This window comes from Oncorhynchus keta, unplaced genomic scaffold, assembly GCF_023373465.1.
Source record: "Oncorhynchus keta strain PuntledgeMale-10-30-2019 unplaced genomic scaffold, Oket_V2 Un_scaffold_139_pilon_pilon, whole genome shotgun sequence".
In the NCBI taxonomy this organism is placed as follows: Eukaryota; Metazoa; Chordata; class Actinopteri; order Salmoniformes; family Salmonidae; genus Oncorhynchus; species Oncorhynchus keta.
Genome location: NW_026290780.1, coordinates 695,146 through 720,011, shown reverse-complemented (window position 1 = coordinate 720,011; position 24,866 = coordinate 695,146). Strand labels below are relative to the sequence as shown.

Sequence of the window (24,866 nt, the reverse complement as noted above, 5' to 3'; positions counted from 1 at the left end):
AAGACCACTATACCAGCCGTATCAGACCACTATACCAGCCGTATCAGACCACTATACCAGCCGTATCAGACCACTATACCAGCCGTATGGTGAGACCTCTCGACCAGCCGTATGGTGAGACCTCTATACCAGCCGTATCAGACCACTATACCAGCCGTATCAGACCACTATACCAGCCGTATGGTGAGACCACTATAGCAGCAGTATCAGACCACTATACCAGCCGTATCAGACCACTATACCAGCAGTATCAGACCACTATACCAGCCGTATCAGACCACTATACCAGCCGTATCAGACCACTATACCAGCCGTATCAGACCACTATACCAGCCGTATCAGACCACTATACCAGCAGTATCAGACCACTATACCAGCCGTATCAGACCACTATACCAGCCGTATCAGACCACTATACCAGCCGTATCAGACCACTATACCAGCAGTATCAGACCACTATACCAGCCGTATCAGACCACTATACCAGCCGTATCAGACCACTATACCAGCAGTATCAGACCACTGTACCAGCCGTATGGTGAGACCACTATACCAGCCGTATGGTGAGACCACTATACCAGCCGTATGGTGAGACCACTATACCAGCCGTATCAGACCACTATACCAGCAGTATCAGACCACTATACCAGCCGTATCAGACCACTATACCAGCCGTATCAGACCACTATACCAGCCGTATCAGACCACTATACCAGCCGTATCAGACCACTATACCAGCAGTATCAGACCACTATACCAGCCGTATGGTGAGACCACTATACCAGCAGTATCAGACCACTATACCAGCCGTATGGTGAGACCACTATACCAGCCGTATCAGACCACTATACCAGCAGTATCAGACCACTATACCAGCCGTATCAGACCACTATACCAGCAGTATCAGACCACTATACCAGCCGTATCAGACCACTATACCAGCCGTATCAGACCACTATACCAGCCGTATCAGACCACTATACCAGCCGTATCAAATCACTATACCAGCCGTATCAGACCACTATACCAGCCGTATGGTGAGACCACTATAGCAGCAGTATCAGACCACTATACCAGCCGTATCATACCACTATACCAGCAGTATCAGACCACTATACCAGCCGTATCAGACCACTATACCAGCCGTATCAGACCACTATACCAGCCGTATCAGACCACTATACCAGCAGTATCAGACCACTATACCAGCCGTATCAGACCACTATACCAGCAGTATCAGACCACTATACCAGCCGTATCAGACCACTATACCAGCCGTATCAGACCACTATACCAGCCGTATCAGACCACTATACCAGCAGTATCAGACCACTGTACCAGCCGTATGGTGAGACCACTATACCAGCCGTATCAGACCACTATACCAGCCGTATCAGACCACTATACCAGCCGTATCAGACCACTATACCAGCAGTATCAGACCACTATACCAGCAGTATCAGACCACTATACCAGCCGTATCAGACCACTATACCAGCCGTATCAGACCACTATACCAGCAGTATCAGACCACTATACCAGCCGTATCAGACCACTATACCAGCCGTATCAGACCACTATACCAGCAGTATCAGACCACTATACCAGCCGTATCAGACCACTATACCAGCAGTATCAGACCACTATACCAGCCCTATGGTGAGACCTCTATACCAGCCGTATCAGACCACTATACCAGCCTTATAAGACCACTATACCAGCCGTATCAGACCACTATACCAGCCGTATCAGACCACTATACCAGCCGTATCAGACCACTATACCAGCCGTATGGTGAGACCTCTCGACCAGCCGTATGGTGAGACCTCTATACCAGCCGTATCAGACCACTATACCAGCCGTATCAGACCACTATACCAGCCGTATCAAACCACTATACCAGCCGTATCAGACCACTATACCAGCAGTATCAGACCACTATACCAGCAGTATCAGACCTCTATACCAGCAGTATCAGACCACTATACCAGCAGTATCAGACCACTATACCAGCAGTATCAGACCACTATACCAGCAGTATCAGACCTCTATACCAGCAGTATCAGACCACTATACCAGCAGTATCAGACCACTATACCAGCAGTATCAGACCTCTATACCAGCAGTATCAGACCTCTATACCAGCCGTATCAGACCACTATACCAGCCTTATAAGACCACTATACCAGCCGTATCAGACCACTATACCAGCCGTATCAGACCACTATACCAGCCGTATCAGACCACTATACCAGCCGTATGGTGAGACCTCTCGACCAGCCGTATGGTGAGACCTCTATACCAGCCGTATCAGACCACTATACCAGCCGTATCAGACCACTATACCAGCCGTATGGTGAGACCACTATAGCAGCAGTATCAGACCACTATACCAGCCGTATCAGACCACTATACCAGCAGTATCAGACCACTATACCAGCCGTATCAGACCACTATACCAGCCGTATCAGACCACTATACCAGCCGTATCAGACCACTATACCAGCCGTATCAGACCACTATACCAGCAGTATCAGACCACTATACCAGCCGTATCAGACCACTATACCAGCCGTATCAGACCACTATACCAGCCGTATCAGACCACTATACCAGCAGTATCAGACCACTATACCAGCCGTATCAGACCACTATACCAGCCGTATCAAATCACTATACCAGCAGTATCAGACCACTGTACCAGCCGTATGGTGAGACCACTATACCAGCCGTATCAGACCACTATACCAGCCGTATGGTGAGACCACTATACCAGCCGTATCAGACCACTATACCAGCAGTATCAGACCACTATACCAGCCGTATCAGACCACTATACCAGCCGTATCAGACCACTATACCAGCCGTATCAGACCACTATACCAGCCGTATCAGACCACTATACCAGCAGTATCAGACCACTGTACCAGCCGTATGGTGAGACCACTATACCAGCCGTATGGTGAGACCACTATACCAGCCGTATGGTGAGACCACTATACCAGCCGTATGAGACCACTATACCAGCCGTATCAGACCACTATACCAGCCGTATGGTGAGACCACTATACCAGCCGTATCAGACCACTATACCAGCAGTATCAGACCACTATACCAGCCGTATCAGACCACTATACCAGCAGTATCAGACCACTATACCAGCCGTATCAGACCACTATACCAGCCGTATCAGACCACTGTACCAGCCGTATGGTGAGACCACTATACCAGCAGTATCAGACCACTATACCAGCCGTATCAGACCACTATACCAGCAGTATCAGACCACTATACCAGCCGTATCAGACCACTATACCAGCCGTATCAGACCACTATACCAGCCGTATCAGACCACTATACCAGCAGTATCAGACCACTATACCAGCAGTATCAGACCACTATACCAGCAGTATCAGACCACTATACCAGCAGTATCAGACCACTATACCAGCCGTATCAAACCACTATACCAGCAGTATCAGACCACTATACCAGCCGTATCAGACCACTATACCAGCAGTATCAGACCACTGTACCAGCCGTATGGTGAGACCACTATACCAGCCGTATCGTGAGACCACTATACCAGCCGTATGGTGAGACCACTATACCAGCCGTATCAGACCACTATACCAGCAGTATCAGACCACTATACCAGCAGTATCAGACCACTATACCAGCCGTATCAGACCACTATACCAGCAGTATCAGACCACTATACCAGCAGTATCAGACCACTATACCAGCCCTATGGTGAGACCTCTATACCAGCCGTATCAGACCACTATACCAGCCTTATAAGACCACTATACCAGCCGTATCAGACCACTATACCAGCCGTATCAGACCACTATACCAGCAGTATCAGACCACTATACCAGCCGTATCAGACCACTATACCAGCCGTATCAGACCACTATACCAGCCGTATCAGACCACTATACCAGCCGTATCAGACCACTATACCAGCCGTATCGTGAGACCTCTCTACCAGCCGTATCGTGAGACCTCTATACCAGCCGTATCAGACCACTATACCAGCCGTATCAGACCACTATACCAGCCGTATCAGACCACTATACCAGCCGTATCAGACCACTATACCAGCAGTATCAGACCTTAAAGTCGTTGGTCCGTCTACCCCTACATTATTAATGGGGTGCTGTTTAAAGTCGTTGGTCCGTCTACCCTTACATTATTAATGTGGTGCTGTTTAAAGTCGTTGGTCCGTCTACCCCTACATTATTAATGTGGTGCTGTTTAAAGTCGTTGGTCCGTCTACCCCTACATTATTAATGTGGTGCTGTTTAAAGTCGTTGGTCCGTCTACCCCTACATTATTAATGTGGTGCTGTTTAAAGTCGTTGGTCCGTCTACCCCTACATTATTAATGTGGTGCTGTTTAAAGTCGTTGGTCCGTCTACCCCTACATTATTAATGTGGTGCTGTTTAAAGTCGTTGGTCCGTCTACCCCTACATTATTAATGTGGTGCTGTTTAAAGTCGTTGGTCCGTCTACCCCTACATTATTAATGTGGTGCTGTTTAAAGTCGTTGGTCCGTCTACCCCTACATTATTAATGTGGTGCTGTTTAAAGTCGTTGGTCCGTCTACCCCTACATTATTAATGTGGTGCTGTTTAAAGTCGTTGGTCCGTCTACCCCTACATTATTAATGTGGTGCTGTTTAAAGTCGTTGGTCCGTCTACCCCTACATTATTAATGTGGTGCTGTTTAAAGTCGTTGGTCCGTCTACTCCTACATTATTAATGTGGTGCTGTTTAAAGTCGTTGGTCCGTCTACCCCTACATTATTAATGTGGTGCTGTTTAAAGTCGTTGGTCCGTCTACCCCTACATTATTAATGTGGTGCTGTTTAAAGTCGTTTGTCCGTCTACCCCTACATTATTAATGTGGGTGGGGGGGTGGTTTGGGGTTGTTATTTTGGAAATGAGCATATTTTTGGGACGTGCCGCCACGCTCTGCGTGCCACAGTGCTGTAATGAGCTCTCTGGGTGCTTGGGGGGGAAACGTCTCTCCGCCCCCATACACCGGTCCCCTCACACGCCCACACCGAGCCCCAACGACGCGGACAGGTGACATTGCAGGTATGGTAGTGTGGTCCATGTCTCTATGTTCCTCAGATCATTGTCTGAGCCATTTCAAATAGTCTTTCATTGAGCTTTATCTGTTGCCCTGAACACACAATGGAGTCAGCAGCTCTATTCATACATGCATACGCACACTAGACTAGACGATTCACTACACTAGTGACAGTCACAGCACAGTTATAGGCATGGGAATATAGGGATGGAGGAGAGAGAGAAGAGGGGGATATAGGAATGGAGGAGAGGGATGTAGTAATGGAGGAGAGAGAGGAGAGGGGGATATAAGAATGGAGGAGAGAGAGGAGAGGGGGATATAGGAATGGAGGAGAGAGAGAAGAGGGGGTGTAGGAATGGAGGAGAGAGATAAGAGGGGGATATAAGAATGGAGGAGAGAGAGAAGAGGGGGATGTAGGAATGGAGGAGAGAGATAAGAGGGGGATATAAGAATGGAGGAGAGAGAGGAGAGGGGGATATAAGAATGGAGGAGAGAGAGGAGAGGGGATGTATGAATGGAGGAGAGAGAGGATGTAGGAATGGAGGAGAGAGGATGTTGGAGAGAGAGGAGAGAGGATGTAGGAATGGAGGAGAGAGAGGATGTAGGAATGGAGGAGAGAGGATGTTGGAGAGAGAGGAGAGAGGATGTAGGGATGTAGGAGAGAGGATGTAGGCATGGATGAGAGAGAGGAGAGAGGATGTAGGAGAGAGAGGAGAGGGGATATAAAAATGGAGGAGGGAGAGGAGAGGATGTAGGAATGGAGGAGAGAGAGGATGTAGGAATGGAGGAGAGAGAGGAGAGAGGATGTAGGGATGTAGGAGAGAGGATGTAGGCATGGATGAGAGAGAGGAGAGAGGATGTAGGAGAGAGGATGTAGGATGTAGAATGAGAGAGGATAGAGGATGTAGGATGAGAGAGGATATAGGATGAGAGAGGATGTAGGATGAGAGAGGAGAGAGAATGTAGGATGAGAGAGGAGAGAGGATGAGAGAGGAGAGAGGATGAGAGAGGAGAGAGGATGTAGGAGGAGAGAGGATGTAGGATGAGAGAGGAGAGAGAATGTAGGATGAGAGAGGAGAGAGGATGTAGGATGAGAGAGGATGTAGGATGAGAGAGGAGAGAGGATGAGGAGAGAGGATGTAGGATGAGAGAGGAGAGAGGATGTAGGATGAGAGAGGAGAGAGGATGTAGGATGAGAGAGGAGAGAGAATGTAGGATGAGAGAGGAGAGAGGATGAGAGAGGAGAGAGGATGTAGAATGAGAGAGGACAGAGGATGTAGAATGAGAGAGGAGAGAGGATGTAGGATGAGAGAGGAGAGAGGAGGTAGGATGAGAGAGGATAAAGGATGAGAGAGGATGTAGGATGAGAGAGGAGAGAGGATGTAGGATGAGAGAGGAGAGAGGATGTAGGATGAGAGAGGAGAGAGAATGTAGGATGAGAGAGGAGAGAGGATGTAGGATGAGAGAGGAGAGAGGATGTAGGATGAGAGAGGAGAGAGGATGTAGGATGAGAGAGGAGAGAGGATGTAGGATGAGAGAGGAGAGAGGATGTAGGATGAGAGAGGAGAGAGAATGTAGGATGAGAGAGGAGAGAGGATGTAGGATGAGAGAGGATGTAGGATGAGAGAGGATGTAGGATGAGAGAGGAGAGAGGATGTAGGATGAGAGAGGAGAGAGGATGTAGGATGAGAGAGGAGAGAGGAGGTAGGATGAGAGAGGATGTAGGATGAGAGAGGATGTAGGATGAGAGAGGAGAGAGGATGTAGGATGAGAGAGGAGAGAGGATGTAGGATGAGAGAGGAGAGAGGAGGTAGGATGAGAGAGGATAAAGGATGAGAGAGGAGAGAGGATGTAGGATGAGAGAGGATAAAGGATGAGAGAGGATAAAGGATGAGAGAGGATGTCGGATGAGAGAGGAGAGAGGATGTAGGATGAGAGAGGAGAGAGGATGAGAGAGGATAGAGGATGAGAGAGGAGAGAGGATAAAGGATGAGAGAGGAGAGAGGATGTAGGATGAGAGAGGATAAAGGATGAGAGAGGAGAGAGGATGTAGGATGAGAGAGGAGAGAGGAGGTAGGATGAGAGAGGATAAAGGATGAGAGAGGAGAGAGGATGTAGGATGAGAGAGGATAAAGGATGAGAGAGGAGAGAGGATAAAGGATGAGAGAGGATGTCGGATGAGAGAGGAGTTTTAGGGAGGAAAGATCATCAGAAGAGAAGAGGACTGGTGTAGGTGAAGAATTAATACATAAACAAATGAATAGATGTTTAAACATCACGTATCTCTTACCCCCCTTCATCCTCTGTCCTCCATTTTGTCTCCTCCACCCTTTTGCTTTCCCATCTTTTTCCTGGTCAGCAATAATCAAAACCACTTTCTGGGGGATTAGTTAGCAGCCTCTTTTTCTAGTTTAGTGGACCAGGGCTGGGCTGTACCATCCAGGGGACCAGGGCTGGGCTGTACCATCCAGGGGACCAGGGCTGGGCTGTACCATCCAGGGGACCAGGGCTGGGCTGTACCATCCAGGGGACCAGGGCTGGGCTGTACCATCCAGAGGACCAGGGCTGGGCTGTACCATCCAGAGGACCAGGGCTGGGCTGTACCATCCAGAGGACCAGGGCTGGGCTGTACCATCCAGGGGACCAGAGCTGGGCTGTACCATCCAGGGGACCAGGGCTGGGCTGTACCATCCAGGGGACCAGGGCTGGGCTGTACCATCCAGGGGACCAGGGCTGGGCTGTACCATCCAGGGGACCAGAGCTGGGCTGTACCATCCAGGGGACCAGGGCTGGGCTGTACCATCCAGGGGACCAGGGCTGGGCTGTACCATCCAGGGGACCAGAGCTGGGCTGTACCATCCAGGGGACCAGGGCTGGGCTGTACCATCCAGGGGACCAGGGCTGGGCTGTACCATCCAGAGGACCAGGGCTGGGCTGTACCATCCAGGGGACCAGGGCTGAGCTGTACCATCCAGGGGACCAGGGCTGAGCTGTACCATCCAGGGGACCAGAGCTGGGCTGTACCATCCAGGGGACCAGGGCTGGGCTGTACCATCCAGAGGACCAGGGCTGGGCTGTACCATCCAGGGGACCAGGGCTGGGCTGTACCATCCAGGGGACCAGAGCTGGGCTGTACCATCCAGGGGACCAGGGCTGGGCTGTACCATCCAGGGGACCAGGGCTGGGCTGTACCATCCAGAGGACCAGGGCTGGGCTGTACCATCCAGGGACCAGGGCTGAGCTGTACCATCCAGGGGACCAGGGCTGAGCTGTACCATCCAGGGGACCAGAGCTGGGCTGTACCATCCAGGGGACCAGGGCTGGGCTGTACCATCCAGAGGACCAGGGCTGGGCTGTACCATCCAGGGGACCAGGGCTGGGCTGTACCATCCAGGGGACCAGGGCTGGGCTGTACCATCCAGGGGACCAGAGCTGGGCTGTACCATCCAGGGGACCAGAGCTGGGCTGTACCATCCAGAGGACCAGGGCTGGGCTGTACCATCCAGGGGGCTAGGGCTGAGCTGTACCATCCAGGGGGGGGGGGGTCAGTGGAGGGAGATCCCCTTATCAGGTCCCTTCTTCTGGAGCCAGACGTACGGCAGGAGCGATTGCTTTCAGAGCCTCCCTGTCCCGCCCCACATGCCCCTCCCGTGCCCCAACAAAAGCCTGCTAGTAATGTGATAATGGCAGCGTTAGCAGTTAGCTTAAAGGACTGCGCAAAGGACTGGAGCGCGTGCGGGAGGGGGGGGGGGTGCATGACCAAGAAGTCTCATCCAAATAAATGGATGATCTTTGTTGTGACTGAAATCACACTTGGCTTCGAATGTTTAAAAAACGGGGGGGTTGATACGTCAGGGGTAAGAAACGCTCTTTGATTATGTGACTTGGGTTGTCTGTATTCTACAACATTTGGGAGGGAGACAGAAAGAGGGAGGGAGAGAGACAAGGGAGAGAGGGAGGGAGGGAGGGAGGGACAGTGTGGGAGAGTAATGAGAGAGAGAGAAAAAGACAGGGATAGAGAGAGAATAAGAGGGAGGGAGGGAGGGAGGGAGGGAGGGAGGGAGTAGGGAGGGAGGGAGGGAGGTAGGGAGAGTGGGGGGGATTATGGTTTCTAGTGGCCTGACGTTAGCTGTCTCTTCACCTCCCCTCTCAACAGTCAACATCCCAGGGAAAGAAATGTTAGTAACAGTGTGTCTCTCTCTCAAGGTGGTGTGTGTAGTAACAGTGTGTGTAGTAACAGTGTGTGTAGTAACAGTGTGTGTAGTAACCGTGTGTGTAGTAACAGTGTGTGTAGTAACAGTGTGTGTAGTAACAGTGTGTGTAGTAACAGTGTGTGTAGTAACAGTGTCTCTCTCTCTCTCTAGGTGGTGTGTGTAGTAACAGTGTGTGTAGTAACAGTGTGTGTAGTAACAGTGTGTGTAGTAACAATGTGTGTAGTAACAGTGTGTGTAGTAACAGTGTGTGTAGTAACAGTGTGTGTAATAACAGTGTCTCTCTCTCTATAGGTGGTGTGTGTGGAGGTGTGTGGCCCCGCAGGGCGCAGGCAGGGCAGGCGTGTGGATCTGAACTGTCTCCAGGACCTGGCAGTGTGTTGGTGCTCCCTGACTAACACTAATGATGAACTGTGGCCCTGGAACCCGGGCCACACACACACTGACCGGGACAACCTAGTGTTACTGAGCTGCTCCAGTACTGAGGGCCTCAAGGTTAACACACACATACACACACACACACCCACACAGACACACACTCACTCACTCACACTCACTCACACACACACACACACACACACACACACACACACACACACACACACACACACACACACACACACACACACACACACACACACACACACACACACACACACACACACACACACACACACACACACACAGACACACACACACACACACAGACACACACAGACACTCACACACAGACACTCACACACACACACACACACACACACACACACACACACACACAGACAGACAGACAGACAGACAGACACACAGACACACACACACACACACACACACACACACACACACACACACAGACACTCACTCACACAGACACACACAGACACTCACTCACACAGACACACACACACACACCTCCTATATATTTAGACATTGAAGCTGTCACCTTTAACTTGAGGGTGTTTTCATACATGTCTGTTTTACCTGTTTATCTGTTTGGAAATGAAAGCCCTTCATGCATCTCGTCCGTCCGTTTGAAGACTGGAGTTACAGTGTGTTAAAGTAGTCGTTTAGTATTCAGGGAACGAGGAGAGAGAAGGGAAGAAACAAATACCTGTATCAACCGTATGGAGTTTCTCTGGCATTACCTCTTCTATAATAACACACATTACCTCTTCTATAATAACACACATGACCTCTTCTATAATAACACACATTACCTCTTCTATAATAATACACATTACCTCTTCTATAATACTACACATTACCTCTTCTATAATAACACACATTACCTCTTCTATAATAACACACGTGACCTCTTCTATAATAACACACATTACCTCTTCTATAATAACACACATTACCTCTTCTACAATAATACACATTACCTCTTCTATAATAACACACATTACCTCTTCTATAATAATACACATTACCTCTTCTATAATAACACACATTACCTCTTCTATAATAATACACATTACCTCTTCTATAATAACACACATTACCTCTTCTATAATAACACACATTACCTCTACTATAATAACACACATTACCTCTTCTATAATAACACACATTACCTCTTTTATAATAACACACATTATCCCTTCTATAATAATACACATTACCTCTTCTATAATAACACACATTACCTCTTCTATAATAACACACATTACCTCTTCTATAATAACACACATGACCTCTTCTATAATAACACACATTACCTCTTCTATAATAACACACATTACCTCTTCTATAATAACACACATTACCTCTTCTATAATAACACACATTACCTCTTCTATAATAACACACATTACCTCTTCTATAATAACACACATTACCTCTTCTATAATAACACACATTACCTCTTCTATAATAACACACATTACCTCTTCTATAATAATACACATTACCTCTTCTATAATAACACACATTACCTCTTCTATAATAACACACATTACCTCTTCTATAATAACACACATGACCTCTTCTATAATAACACACATTACCTCTTCTATAATAACACACATTACCTCTTCTATAATAACACACATTACCTCTTCTATAATAACACACATTACCTCTTCTATAATAACACACATTACCTCTTCTATAATAACACACATTACCTCTTCTACAATAATACACATTACCTCTTCTATAATAACACACATGACCTCTTCTATAATAACATACATTACCTCTTCTATAATAACACACATTACCTCTTCTATAATAACACACATTACCTCTTCTATAATAACACACATTACCTCTTCTATAATAACACACATTACCTCTACTATAATAACACACATTACCTCTTCTATAATAACACACATGACCTCTTCTATAATAACACACATTACCTCTTCTATAATAACACACATTACCTCTTCTATAATAACACACATTACCTCTTCTATAATAACACACATTACCTCTTCTATAATAACACACATTACCTCTTCAGGGGACGAGGAGAGAGAAGGGAAGAAACAAATACCTGTATCAACCGTATGGAGTTTCTCTGGCATTACCTCTTCTATAATAACACACATTACCTCTTCTATAATAACACACATTACCTCTTCTATAATAACACACATTACCTCTTCTATAATAACACACATTACCTCTTCTATAATAACACACATTACCTCTTCTACAATAATACACATTACCTCTTCTATAATAATACATTACCTCTTCTAAAATAACATACATTACCTCTTCTATGATAACACACATTACCTCTTCTATAATAATACACATTACTTCTTCTAAAATAACATACATTACCTCTTCTATAATAACACACATGACCTCTTCTGCAATAATACCCATTACCTCTTCTATAATAACACACATTACCTCTTCTATAATAATACATGAACTCTTCTATAATAACACATTACCTCTTATATGATAACACACATTACCTCTTCTATAATAGCACAAATTACCTCTTCTATAATAACATACATTACCTCTTCTATAATAACACACAGTACCTCTTCTGCAATAATACACATTACCTCTTCTATAATAGCACACATTACCTCTTCTATAATAACACACATTACCTCTTCTACAATAATACACATTACCTCTTCTATAATAACGCACATTACCTCTTCTATAATAACACACATTACCTCTTCTACAATAATACACATTACCTCTTCTATAATAACACACATTATCTCTTCTATAATAATACACATTACCCCTTCTATAATAACACACATTACCTCTTCTACAATAATACACATTACCTCTTCTACAATAACACACATTATTCTCTTCTATAATAACATACATTACCTCTTCTATAATAACACACATTACCTCTTCTATAATAACACACATTACCTCCTCAATAACACACACACACACACACACACACACACACACACACACACACACACACACACACACACACACACACACACACACACACACACACACACACATACGCATTGCCTCTTCAATAATACAGGGGTCTTTAATGATAAAGAAGAGATGCTTCAGTGGTCAGGGTTAATGGCCCTCTCTCTCCCCCTCTGTCTCTTATTCTGTCTTTCCCTCTCTTTCCCTCTCTCTCCCTCTCTCTCCCCCTCTCTCTCTTATTCTGTCTTTCCCTCTCTATTTCCCTCTCTCTCCCTCTCTCTCCCCCTCTCTCTCTCCCCCTCCCTCCAACTCACTCTCTCTTATTCTGTCTTTCCCTCTCTCTTTCCCTCTCTCTCTCTCCCTCTCTCTCTCCCCCTCCCTCCCACTCACCCTCTCTTATTCTGTCTTTCCCTCTCTCTTTCCCTCTCTCTCTCTCCCTCTCTCTCCCCCTCCCTCCCACCATTTTCTCCCCCCCTACCTCTCTCTTATTCTCTTTCCTTCTCTCTTTCCCCTCTCCCCCTCTCTCTCTCTCCCCTCTCTCTCCCTCCCTCCCACTCACCCTCTCTTATTCTGTCTTTCCTTCTCTCTTTCCCTCCCCCTCTCTCTCCCCCTCCCTCCCACTCATTTTCTCTCTCCCTCCCTACCTCTCTCTTGTTCTCTTTCCTTCTCTCTTAACCCCTCTCCCCCTCTCTCTCTCTCTCTTCCTCTCTCTCCCCCTCCCTCCCACTCACCCTCTCTTATTCTGTCTTTCCTTCTCTCTTTCCCTCCCCCTCTCTCTCCCCCTCCCCCCCACTCATTTTCTCTCTCCCCCCCTCCCCCTCTCTTGTTCTCTTTCCTTCTCTCTTAACCCCCCCCCCCCCCTCTCTCTCTCTCTCTCTCTCTCTCTCTCTCTCTCTCTCTCTCTCTCTCTCTCTCTCTCTCTCTTGTTCTTGCTCTTTGTTGTCTGTCATCTTTTCTCTCCTTCCATCTCTCTTTCTCAGAAGAATTTCTCCACACAGTCACTCTGCTCTGTCTGTGTGTGTCTGTGTGTCTGTGTGTGTATGTGTGGGTATCTGTCTGTGTGTGTGTGTGGATAGGATTTGTGAATGGTGAATTAGCCATCTCAAGGGTGGCGTCTTCCGGTCTGTTCTACTGCATCTCCTAAAACAAGGGGAACTAACTAAGCAGGTGATGTGTCTTTACGGTGGTCGTGTGTACGAGCATGCCTGTCTGTTTCCATCGCTCAGCCCCTGTGTGTGTGTGTGTGTGTGTGTGTGTGTGTGTGTGTGTGTGTGTGTGTGTGTGTGTGTGTGTGTGTGTGTGTGTGTGTGTGTGTGTGTGTGTGTGTGTGTGTGTGTGTGTGTGTGTGTGTGTGTGTGTGTGTGTGTGTGTGTGTGTGTTTCACCTCCCAGCTCCTGTGATAACTATCTGTGACATGCGTAGGAATAACATACTGTCGCCAAAAAGCAGACGGAGAAACCCAAATTACCGAACAAACACGGCGTAAGCACCTCGCACCTCGCGCCTGTAAACGTATGTAAATAGGCTCCAGCGTAGAGAAGACAGGGAAGAAGAGCGTTACCAATCGCAGGAAAACAAAATGCTAACGAAGAGGCAAGGAGAGGAAAAAAATGAATATTGAAATGATCAAAGCAGATGCTGTCGTAGGCTTTTCTTCTTGTTCTGGAAGGCTCTCTGCACTGGTTTATCACACTCCTCCTTCACCTAGTTATTTTATTTATGTCCCTCCTCCCTCCCCCTCCCCTCTCCTCCCTCCCCTTTTCATCTCTCCTCCCTCCTCCTCCTCTTCTCTCTTCCCTCCCTCCATCTCTCCCTCCTCTCTACTCCCTCCTCATTCCTTCCTTCCTCCCCTCTCCTCCCTCCCCTTCTCATCTCTCCTCCCTCACTCCTCCCCTCCTCCCCCGCTCCTCCCTGCTCCCTCTCCTCCCTCCCCCTCCCCCCTCCCCTCTCCTCCCTCCCCTTCTCATCTCTCCTCTCTCCCTCCCTCTCCTCTCTCCTCCCTCCTCCCTCTCTTCCATCCTCCTCATCTTCTCTCCTCCCTCCCTCCATCTCTCCTCCCCATCTAATCCCTCCCTTCCTCCCTCCCTCCTCTCTACTCCCTCCTCATTCCTTCCTCCCCTCTCCTCCCCTTCTCATCTCTCCTCCCCCGCCCTCCCTCACCTTCTCCTCCCTGCTCCCTCTCCTCCCTCCACCTCCTCGCCTCTCCTCCCCCCTCCTTCCCTTCCCCCCTCTCCCCCCCTCTCCCTCCCTCCCTCCCTCCCTCCCTCCCTCCATCCTCTCTCCTTCCTCACCTAGTTATTTTATTTATGTCCCTCCCTCTCCTCTCTCCTCCCTCCTCCTCCCCCTCTCCTCTCTCCTCCCTCTCCTCCCTCCCCTCCTCCTCCCCCTCCCTCCCTCCTCCTCCCTCTCCTCTCTCCTCCCTCCTCCTCCCCCTCCTCTCTCCTCCCTCTCCTTCTCCTCTCTCCTCCCTCTCCTTCTCATCTCTCTTCCCTCTCCTCTTTCCCCCTCTTCTCCCTCCTCCTCCCCCTCCTCCCCCCCTCTCCTCCCTCTCTCCCCCCCTCCCTCCTCCCCCTCTCCTCCCTCTTCTCCCTCTCTCCCCCTCTTCCCTCCTTCCTCCCTCCCTCCACCCCCCCCTCCCCTCCTCCATGGTTTTAAATGAACATTAAAGTCCCCTCTCCTGAATCTAATGAAAGTGTTTGTCATTTTTCAAATGCGAGGTGTAAAATTAAGTGTGTGTGCTTTTGCGTACGTGTGTGTGTACCAGCGTGTGTTTGATGGCGCAGTGTGAAATTAAGCAAGCAGTTTATTTAAGAGGTGTGGAGAGAATCAAACACTCAGAGCTCATCTGAGAAGACGAAGGAGAAGAGAGCCAGAGACTTCAATCACTTCAAGCTCATATATATGTTCCTTTTGTTGAGACAGCTATCTGCCATGCTAAGCCCATTTAACACTCACTCCCTCCATTTAAAACCCTGATTCCTGTTCCCTATGTGGTCTTAGTTCTATATAACACGACAAATATGATTTAGGATTTATTTAACATTTAGTTAACATTTTTAATGATTCCTGGAATTTCAGTGAAAAAAGGAAGATGTTTTTATTTCAAGTCTGTTTTGTGTTCAGTGTCGGGGGAGGTATTCTGTGGGGGTTCTGTGTGTGTTGGTTGGGGGTTCTGTGTGTGTGGGTGTGTGGGGGAGTTCTGTGTGTGTGTTTGGGTGTGGGTTCTGTGTGAGTGTGTGGGGGGGTTCTGTGTGTGTGTTTGGGGGTGGGTTCTGTGTGTGTGTGTTGGGGGGTCTGTGTGTATGGGGGGGTCTGTGTGTTGGGGGGTCTGTGTGTGTGTGTGTGTGTGTGTGTGTGTGTTGGGGGGGTCTGTGTGTTTGTGTGGGGGGGTCTGTGTGTTGGGGGTCTGTGTGTCGCCAGGGTAGTGGGTTCGATCCCCGGGACCACCCATACGTAGAATGTATGCACACATGACTGTAAGTCGCTTTGGATAAAAGCGTCTGCTAAATGGCATATATTATTATTATTATTATTGTGTGTGTTGGGGGGGGTCTGTGTGTGTGTGGGGGGGGGTCTGTCTGTGTGTGTGTGGGGGGTCTGCATGTGTGTGGGGGGTCTGTGTGTATGGGGGGTCTGTGTGTGTGTGTGTTGGGGGGTCTGTGTGTGTGTGTGTGTGGGGGGTGTGTGTGTGTGTGTGTTGGGGGGGGTCTGTGTGTGTGTGTGTGTGGGGGGTCTGTGTATGTGTGTGTGTTGGGGGGTCTGTGTGTTTGTGTGGGGCGGGGGTCTGTGTGTTTGTGTGTTGGGGGGTCTGGGTGTGTGTGTGGGGGGGTCTGTGTGTGTGTGTTTGGGGTGGGGGGTCTGTGTGTGTGTGTGTGTGGGGGTCTGTGTGTGTGTGTGTTATGGGGTCTGTGTGTGTGTGTGTTGGGGGGTGTCTTTGTGTGTTGTTGTCCAGTTATGTCTTTTAACACAGTTTCTCCTCTGTTTGACCTAATTGTGTGAATCCACCCAAATTATGAATGAACTTTTCCAGCCATGAACCCCTCCCTCCATGATGTCTCTAGATAACATCAAACCCCTCCCTCCATGGTGACTCTAGATAACATCCAATCCCTCCCTCCATGGTGACTCTAGATAACATCCAATCCCTCCCTCCATGGTGTCTCTAGATAACATCCAATCCCTCCCTCCATGGTGACTCTAGATAACATCCAATCCCTCCCTCCATGGTGACTCTAGATAACATCAAACCCCTCCCTCCATGGTGACTCTAGATAACATCCAATCCCTCCCTCCATGGTGACTCTAGATAACATCCAATCCCTCCATGGTGTCTCTAGATAACATCCAATCCCTCCCTCCATGGTGTCTCTAGATAACATCCATCCCTCCATGGTGTCTCTAGATAACATCCAATCCCTCCATGGTGTCTCTAGATAACATCCAATCCCTCCCTCCATGGTGACTCTAGATAACATCCAATCCCTCCCTCCATGGTGACTCTAGATAACATCCAATCCCTCCCTCCATGGTGACTCTAGATAACATCCAATCCCTCCCTCCATGGTGACTCTAGATAACATCCAATCCCTCCCTCCATGGTGTATCTAGATAACATCCATCCCTCCATGGTGTATCTAGATAACATCCAATCCCTCCCTCCATGGTGTCTCTAGATAACATCCATTTTTCCCTCCATGGTGTCTCTAGATGACATCCATCCCTCCATGGTGACTCTAGATAACATCCAATCCCTCCCTCCATGGTCTCTAGATAACATCCAATCCCTCCATGGTGACTCCAGATAACATCCAATCCCTCCCTCCATGGTCTCTAGATAACATCCAATCCCTCCATGGTGACTCTAGATAACATCCAATCCCTCCCTCCATGGTGACTCTAGATAACATCCAATCCCTCCCTCCATGGTGTCTCTAGATAACATCCATCCCTCCATGGTGACTCTAGATAACATCCAATCCCTCCCTCCATGGTGACTCTAGATAACATCCAATCCCTCCCTCCATGGTGACTCTAGATAACATCCCTCCCTCCATGGTCACTCTAGATAACATCCATCCCTCCATGGTGTATCTAGATAACATCCAATCCCTCCCTCCATGGTGACTCTAGATAACATCCATCCCTCCATGGTGACTCTAGATAACATCCAATCCCTCCCTCCATGGTGACTCTAGATAACATCCCTCCCTCCATGGTCTCTCTAGATAACATCCATTTTTCCCTCCATGGTGTCTCTAGATAACATCCATTTTCCCTCCATGGTGTCTCTAGATAACATCCATCCCTCCATGGTCTCTCTAGATAACATCCATCCCTCCATGGTCTCTCTAGATAACATCCATTCCTCCCTCCATGGTGTCTCTAGATAACATCCATCCTTCCCTCCATGGTGTCTCTAGATAACATCCCTCCCTCCATGGTCTCTCTAGATAACATCCATCCCTCCATGGTCTCTCTAGATAACATCCATCCCTCCATGGTCTCTCTAGATAACATCCATTCTCCCTCCATGGTGTCTCTAGATAACATCCATCCCTCCATGGTCTCTCTAGATAACATCCCTCCCTCCATGGTCTCTCCTCTAGATAACATCCCTCCCTCCATGGTGTCTCTAGATAACATCCATCCCCCTCCATGGTCTCTCTAGATAACATCCCTCCCTCCATGGTGTCTCTAGATAACATCCATCCCTCCATGGTGTCTCTAGATAACATCAATTCTTCCCTCCATGGTCTCTCTAGATAACATCCATCCCTCCATGGTCTCTCTAGATAACATCCATCCCTCCATGGTCTCTCTAGATAACATCCATTCTTCCCTCCATGGTCTCTCTAGATAACATCCATCCCTCCATGGTCTCTCTAGATAACATCCATTCTTCCATCCATGGTGTCTCTAGATAACATCCATCCCTCCATGGTGTCTCTAGATAACATCCCTCCCTCCATGGTCTCTCTAGATAACATCCATTCTTCCATCCATGGTGTCTCTAGATAACATCCATTCTTCCCTCCATGGTGTCTCTAGATAACATCCATTCTTCCCTCCATGGTGTCTCTAGATAACATCCATTCTTCCATCCATGGTGTCTCTAGATAACATCCATTCTTCCCTCCATGGTGTCTCTAGATAACATCCATTCTTCCCTCCATGGTGTCTCTAGATAACATCCATTCTTCCATCCATGGTGTCTCTAGATAACATCCATTCTTCCATCCATGGTGTCTCTAGATAACATCCATCCCTCCATGGTCTCTCTAGATAACATCCATCCCTCCATGGTCTCTCTAGATAACATCCATCCCTCCCTCCATGGTGACTCTAGATAACATCCCTCCCTCCATGGTGACTCTAGATAACATCCAATCCCTCCCTCCATGGTGACTCTAGATAACATCCAATCCCTCCCTCCATGGTGACTCTAGATAACATCCAATCCCTCCCTCCATGGTGACTCTAGATAACATCCAATCCCTCCCTCCATGGTGACTCTAGATAACATCCAATCCCTCCCTCCATGGTGTATCTAGATAACATCCAATCCCTCCCTCCATGGTGTCTCTAGATAACATCCAATCCCTCCCTCCATGGTGACTCTAGATAACATCCATTCTTCCCTCCATGGTGTATCTAGATAACATCCAATCCCTCCCTCCATGGTGTATCTAGATAACATCCAATCCCCCCTCCATGGTGTCTCTAGATAACATCCAATCCCTCCCTCCATTGTCTCTTTAGATGACATCCATCCCTCCATGGTGACTCTAGATAACATCCAATCCCTCCCTCCATGGTGACTCTAGATAACATCCATCTCTCCATGGTGTATCTAGATAACATCCATCTCTCCATGGTGTATCTAGATAACATCCAATCCCCCCCTCCATGGTGTCTCTAGATAACATCCAATCCCTCCCTCCATGGTGTCTCTAGATAACATCCAATCCCTCCCTCCATGGTGTCTCTAGATAACATCCAATCCCTCCCTCCATGGTGTCTCTAGATAACATCCAATCCCTCCCTCCATGGTGACTCTAGATAACATCCAATCCCTCCCTCCATGGTGTCTCTAGATAACATCCAATCCCTCCCTCCATGGTGACTCTAGATATCATCCCTCCCTCCATGGTGTCTCTAGATAACATCCATCCCTCCATGGTGTATCTAGATAACATCCAATCCCCCCCTCCATGGTGTCTCTAGATAACATCCAATCCCTCCCTCCATGGTGACTCTAGATAACATCCCTCCCTCCATGGTGACTCTAGATAACATCCATCCCTCCATGGTGTATCTAGATAATATCCAATCCCTCCCTCCATGGTCTCTCTAGATAACATCCATCCCTCCATGGTGACTCTAGATAACATCCATCCCTCCATGGTGTATCTAGATAATATCCAATCCCCCCCTCCATGGTGTCTCTAGATAACATCCAATCCCTCCCTCCATGGTGACTCTAGATAACATCCCTCCCTCCATGGTCTCTTTAGATGACATCCTTCCCTCCATGGTGTCTCTAGATAACATCCAATCCCTCCCTCCGTGGTGTATCTAGATAATATCCATCCCTCCCTCCATGGTGTATCTAGATAATATCCATCCCCCCATGGTGTCTCTAGATAACATCCAATCCCTCCCTCCGTGGTGACTCTAGATAATATCCATCCCTCCATTGTGACTCTAGATAACATCCAATCCCTCCCTCCATGGTGACTCTAGATAATATCCAATCCCTCCCTCCATGGTGTATCTAGATAACATCCAATCCCTCCCTCCATGGTGTCTCTAGATAACATCCAATCCCTCCCTCCATGGTGACTCTAGATAACATCCCTCCCTCCATGGTGTCTCTAGATAACATCCATCCCTCCATGGTGTATCTAGATAACATCCAATCCCTCCCTCCATGGTGTCTCTAGATAACATCCAATCCCCCCTCCATGGTGTCTCTAGATAACATCCAATCCCTCCCTCCATGGTGTCTCTAGATAACATCCAATCCCTCCCTCCATGGTGTCTCTAGATAACATCCAATCCCTCCCTCCATGGTGACTCTAGATAACATCCCTCCCTCCATGGTCTCTCTAGATAACATCCATCCCTCCATGGTGTATCTAGATAACATCCAATCCCTCCCTCCATGGTGTCTCTAGATAACATCCAATCCCCCCTCCATGGTGTCTCTAGATAACATCCAATCCCTCCCTCCATGGTGACTCTAGATAATATCCATCCCTCCATGGTCTCTCTAGATAACATCCATTCTTCCATCCATGATGTCTCTAGATAACATCCATCCCTCCCTCCATGGTGTCTCTAGATAACATCCAATCCCCCCTCCATGGTGTATCTAGATAACATCCAATCCCTCCATGGTGTCTCTAGATAACATCCAATCCCTCCATGGTGACTCTAGATAACATCCATCCCTCCCTCCATGATGTCTCTAGATAACATCCAATCCCCCCTCCATGGTGTATCTAGATAATATCCAATCCCTCCCTCCATGGTGTCTCTAGATAACATCCAATCCCTCCCTCCATGGTGACTCTAGATAATATCCATCCCTCCATTGTGACTCTAGATAACATCCAATCCCTCCCTCCATGGTGACTCTAGATAATATCCAATCCCTCCCTCCATGGTGTATCTAGATAACATCCAATCCCTCCCTCCATGGTGACTCTAGATAACATCCAATCCCTCCCTCCGTGGTGACTCTAGATAATATCCATCCCTCCATTGTGACTCTAGATAACATCCAATCCCTCCCTCCATGGTGACTCTAGATAATATCCAATCCCTCCCTCCATGGTGTATCTAGATAACATCCAATCCCTCCCTCCATGGTGACTCTAGATAATATCCATCCCTCCATGGTGTCTCTAGATAACATCCAATCCCTCCCTCCATGGTGTATCTAGATAACATCCAATCCCTCCCTCCATGGTGACTCTAGATAATATCCATCCCTCCATGGTGACTCTAGATAATATCCATCCCTCCATGGTGATCTAGATAACATCCAATCCCTCCCTCCATGGTGACTCTAGATAACATCCAATCCCTCCCTCCATGGTGACTCTAGATAACATCCAATCCCTCCCTCCATGGTGACTCTAGATAACATCCAATCCCTCCCTCCATGGTGACTCTAGATAACATCCAATCCCTCCCTCCATGGTGACTCTAGATAACATCCAATCCCTCCCTCCATGGTGTATCTAGATAACATCCAATCCCTCCCTCCATGGTGACTCTAGATAACATCCAATCCCTCCCTCCATGGTGACTCTAGATAACATCCAATCCCTCCATGGTGTCTCTAGATAACATCCAATCCCTCCCTCCATGGTGACTCTAGATAACATCCAATCCCTCCCTCCATGGTGACTCTAGATAACATCCAATCCCTCCCTCCATGGTGACTCTAGATAACATCCAATCCCTCCCTCCATGGTGTCTCTAGATAACATCCAATCCCCCCTCCATGGTGTCTCTAGATAACATCCAATCCCTCCCTCCATGGTGACTCTAGATAACATCCAATCCCTCCCTCCATGGTGACTCTAGATAACATCCAATCCCTCCATGGTGTCTCTAGATAACATCCAATCCCTCCCTCCATGGTGACTCTAGATAACATCCAATCCCTCCCTCCATGGTGTATCTAGATAACATCCAATCCCTCCCTCCATGGTGACTCTAGATAACATCCAATCCCTCCCTCCATGGTGACTCTAGATAACATCCAATCCCTCCCTCCATGGTGACTCTAGATAACATCCAATCCCTCCCTCCATGGTGACTCTAGATAACATCCAATCCCTCCCTCCATGGTGTATCTAGATAACATCCAATCCCTCCCTCCATGGTGACTCTAGATAACATCCAATCCCTCCCTCCATGGTCTCTAGATAACATCCAATCCCTCCCTCCATGGTGTATCTAGATAACATCCAATCCCTCCCTCCATGGTGACTCTAGATAACATCCATCCCTCCATGGTGACTCTAGATAACATCCAATCCCTCCCTCCATGGTGTATCTAGATAACATCCAATCCCTCCCTCCATGGTGTCTCTAGATAACATCCAATCCCTCCCTCCATGGTGACTCTAGATAACATCCAATCCCTCCCTCCATGGTGACTCTAGATAACATCCAATCCCTCCCTCCATGGTGTATCTAGATAACATCCAATCCCTCCCTCCATGATGTCTCTAGATAACATCAAACCCCTCCCTCCATGGTGACTCTAGATAACATCCAATCCCTCCCTCCATGGTGACTCTAGATAACATCCAATCCCTCCCTCCATGGTGTACTCTAGATAACATCCAATCCCTCCCTCCATGGTGTCTCTAGATAACATCCAATCCCTCCCTCCATGGTGACTCTAGATAACATCCAATCCCTCCCTCCATGGTGACTCTAGATAACATCCAATCCCTCCCTCCATGGTGACTCTAGATAACATCCAATCCCTCCCTCCATGGTGTATCTAGATAACATCCAATCCCTCCCTCCATGGTGTCTCTAGATAACATCCAATCCCTCCCTCCATGGTGACTCTAGATAACATCCAATCCCTCCCTCCATGGTGACTCTAGATAACATCCAATCCCTCCCTCCATGGTGACTCTAGATAACATCCAATCCCTCCCTCCATGGTGTATCTAGATAACATCCAATCCCTCCCTCCATGGTGACTCTAGATAACATCCAATCCCTCCCTCCATGGTGACTCTAGATAACATCCAATCCCTCCCTCCATGGTGTATCTAGATAACATCCAATCCCTCCCTCCATGGTGACTCTAGATAACATCCAATCCCTCCCTCCATGGTGACTCTAGATAACATCCAATCCCTCCCTCCATGGTGTCTCTAGATAACATCCAATCCCTCCCTCCATGGTGTCTCTAGATAACATCCAATCCCTCCCTCCATGGTGACTCTAGATAACATCCAATCCCTCCCTCCATGGTGTCTCTAGATAACATCCAATCCCTCCCTCCATGGTGTCTCTAGATAACATCCAATCCCCCCCTCCATGGTGTCTCTAGATAACATCCATCCCTCCCTCCATGGTGACTCTAGATAACATCCAATCCCTCCCTCCATGGTGACTCTAGATAACATCCAATCCCTCCCTCCATGGTGACTCTAGATAACATCCAATCCCTCCCTCCATGGTGTATCTAGATAACATCCATCCCTCCATGGTGTATCTAGATAACATCCAATCCCTCCCTCCATGGTGACTCTAGATAACATCCAATCCCTCCCTCCATGGTGACTCTAGATGACATCCATCCCTCCCTCCATGGTCTCTCTAGATAACATCCAATCCCTCCCTCCATGGTCTCTCTAGATGACATCCATCCCTCCCTCCATGGTCTCTCTAGATGACATCCCTCCCTCCATGGTCTCTCTAGATGACATCCATCCCTCCCTCCATGGTCTCTCTAGATGACATCCCTCCCTCCATGGTCTCTCTAGATGACATCCATCCCTCCCTCCATGGTCTCTCTAGATAACATCCATCCCTCCCTCCATGGTCTCTCTAGATGACATCCATCCCTCCCTCCATGGTCTCTCTAGATGACATCCAATCCCTCCATGGTGTCTCTAGATGACATCCCTCCCTCCATGGTCTCTCTAGATGACATCCCTCCCTCCATGGTCTCTCTAGATGACATCCATCCCTCCCTCCATGGTCTCTCTAGATAACATCCATCCCTCCCTCCATGGTCTCTCTAGATGACATCCCTCCCTCCATGGTCTCTCTAGATGACATCCCTCCCTCCATGGTCTCTCTAGATGACATCCATCCCTCCCTCCATGGTCTCTCTAGATAACATCCATCCCTCCCTCCATGGTGTCTCTAGATGACATCCAATCCCTCCCTCCATGGTCTCTCTAGATGACATCCATCCCTCCCTCCATGGTCTCTCTAGATGACATCCAATCCCTCCCTCCATGGTGTCTCTAGATAACATCCATCCCTCCCTCCATGGTCTCTCTAGATGACATCCATCCCTCCCTCCATGGTCTCTCTAGATGACATCCATCCCTCCATGGTCTCTCTAGATGACATCCATCCCTCCCTCCATGGTCTCTCTAGATGACATCCATCCC

The 24,866-nt window shown here is 48.0% G+C and overlaps 1 protein-coding gene across 20 annotated transcripts in view; it reads left to right on the top strand.

Moving 5' to 3' along the window:
- Positions 1–24,866, top strand: part of wdpcp (WD repeat containing planar cell polarity effector) — a 145,750-nt gene that overhangs the window by 33,611 nt on the left and 87,273 nt on the right. For all 20 annotated transcript variants that reach the window (XM_052513743.1, XM_052513740.1, XM_052513741.1 and 17 more), the window contains one exon: positions 9,604–9,804. In XM_052513743.1, coding sequence (XP_052369703.1) covers positions 9,604–9,804 — 201 coding nt within the window. The remainder of the gene's footprint in view (positions 1–9,603; positions 9,805–24,866) is intronic.